At 33.0% G+C, this 1159-nt stretch overlaps 1 protein-coding gene across 1 annotated transcript in view; it reads left to right on the top strand.

Moving 5' to 3' along the window:
* The window catches only part of LOC127129314 (expansin-B15), a 1930-nt gene extending 1063 nt beyond the window's left edge, over positions 1-867 (top strand). Inside the window, exons 3-4 of the mRNA XM_051058533.1 lie at positions 195-373; positions 448-867. Of these exons, the coding sequence (XP_050914490.1) occupies positions 195-373; positions 448-775 (507 nt within the window). The 3' untranslated portion in view covers positions 776-867. The remainder of the gene's footprint in view (positions 1-194; positions 374-447) is intronic.
* The last annotated feature ends 292 nt before the right edge of the window (positions 868-1159 follow it).

The raw sequence follows: 1159 nt of genomic DNA, 5'->3' as shown, positions 1-1159 counted from the left end.
AAATTAAATATGTTAACATGTGTCGTGATATAATAAACTGTCACTTTAAATTTCATATATTATATAGATATAACATAGATATAGATTCTTCACTTGCGAAAACATATTACTGTTTATTTTTGAACTTAATTGATCTGTTATTAAATATTTTTATTAAAAATTTATATATTGTCTTTATTTTGTTCTAATTTCAGGTGAAGTGTACGGGAAATCCTGCTTGCTCAGGCAACCCTATTAATGTAGTTATCACGGATGAGTGTCCAGGTTGTGATCATTATTTTGATTTGAGTGGAAAAGCTTTCGGTTCCATGGCAATTTCAGGTCAAGGTGACAAGCTACGCAATGCTGGAAAAGTACCTATCCAATATCAAAGGTACTCTCTCTATTTCTTCTTAACAGTTTTTTTTATATGTTGGTTTTAATTTCTAGATTTTTTTGTTATTGTAGAGTTGCATGCAACTACCCTGGTGTGTCCATAACTTTCCATGTTGAATCTGGATCTACCCAATATTATTTTGCAACTGTTATTGAATATGAGAATGGGGATGGTGATCTTAAAACAGTTGAACTCAAAGAAGGAAATTCGGTAGCTTGGGAAGCTATGCAACAATCATCGGGTGCTATTTGGAAAGTTAATAAAGGGACACCATTAAGTGCACCATTTTCTATTAGACTAACAACAATTGAGTCTGGAAAAATGTTTGTGGCTAATAATGTGATCCCTGTAGGGTGGAAGCCTGGTCAAACTTATCGAGCAATTGGAAATATTAATTAAGCTTGAAATGTATTCACCTCAATCAAGTCCTTCTAAGTGGATTTTGGATTGTAATATTTAATCAAATAATAATGATATTATATTTTTTATAACGTATTAGGTCATTTATCCATTTATTATTTATTATTTAAAATAAATGGTTAAGGTCAAGACATGGTTTTAAATTGCGGCCCGCAACCGCAATTGCGACCGCAATATTGATGATGCGGTAGTCTTCGCATCCGCATCAGGCCGCAATTGCGGTGTGATTTGAAATCACGCATTCAACCATATTAGAATTCGCATCGAGCAACTTCACCAATGTTTCTTCACATGTTTTCATCCTAACTCAAAGTTTGAGAACCCAAAACCTCAATTTACATCTCATTTGTAATGTAAAAGATT

The sequence above is a fragment of the Lathyrus oleraceus genome, chromosome 3 (assembly GCF_024323335.1).
Source record: "Lathyrus oleraceus cultivar Zhongwan6 chromosome 3, CAAS_Psat_ZW6_1.0, whole genome shotgun sequence".
In the NCBI taxonomy this organism is placed as follows: domain Eukaryota; kingdom Viridiplantae; phylum Streptophyta; class Magnoliopsida; order Fabales; family Fabaceae; genus Lathyrus; species Lathyrus oleraceus.
Note: the sequence above shows the minus strand (reverse complement) of the source record. Positions and strands in the feature narration are given on the sequence as shown.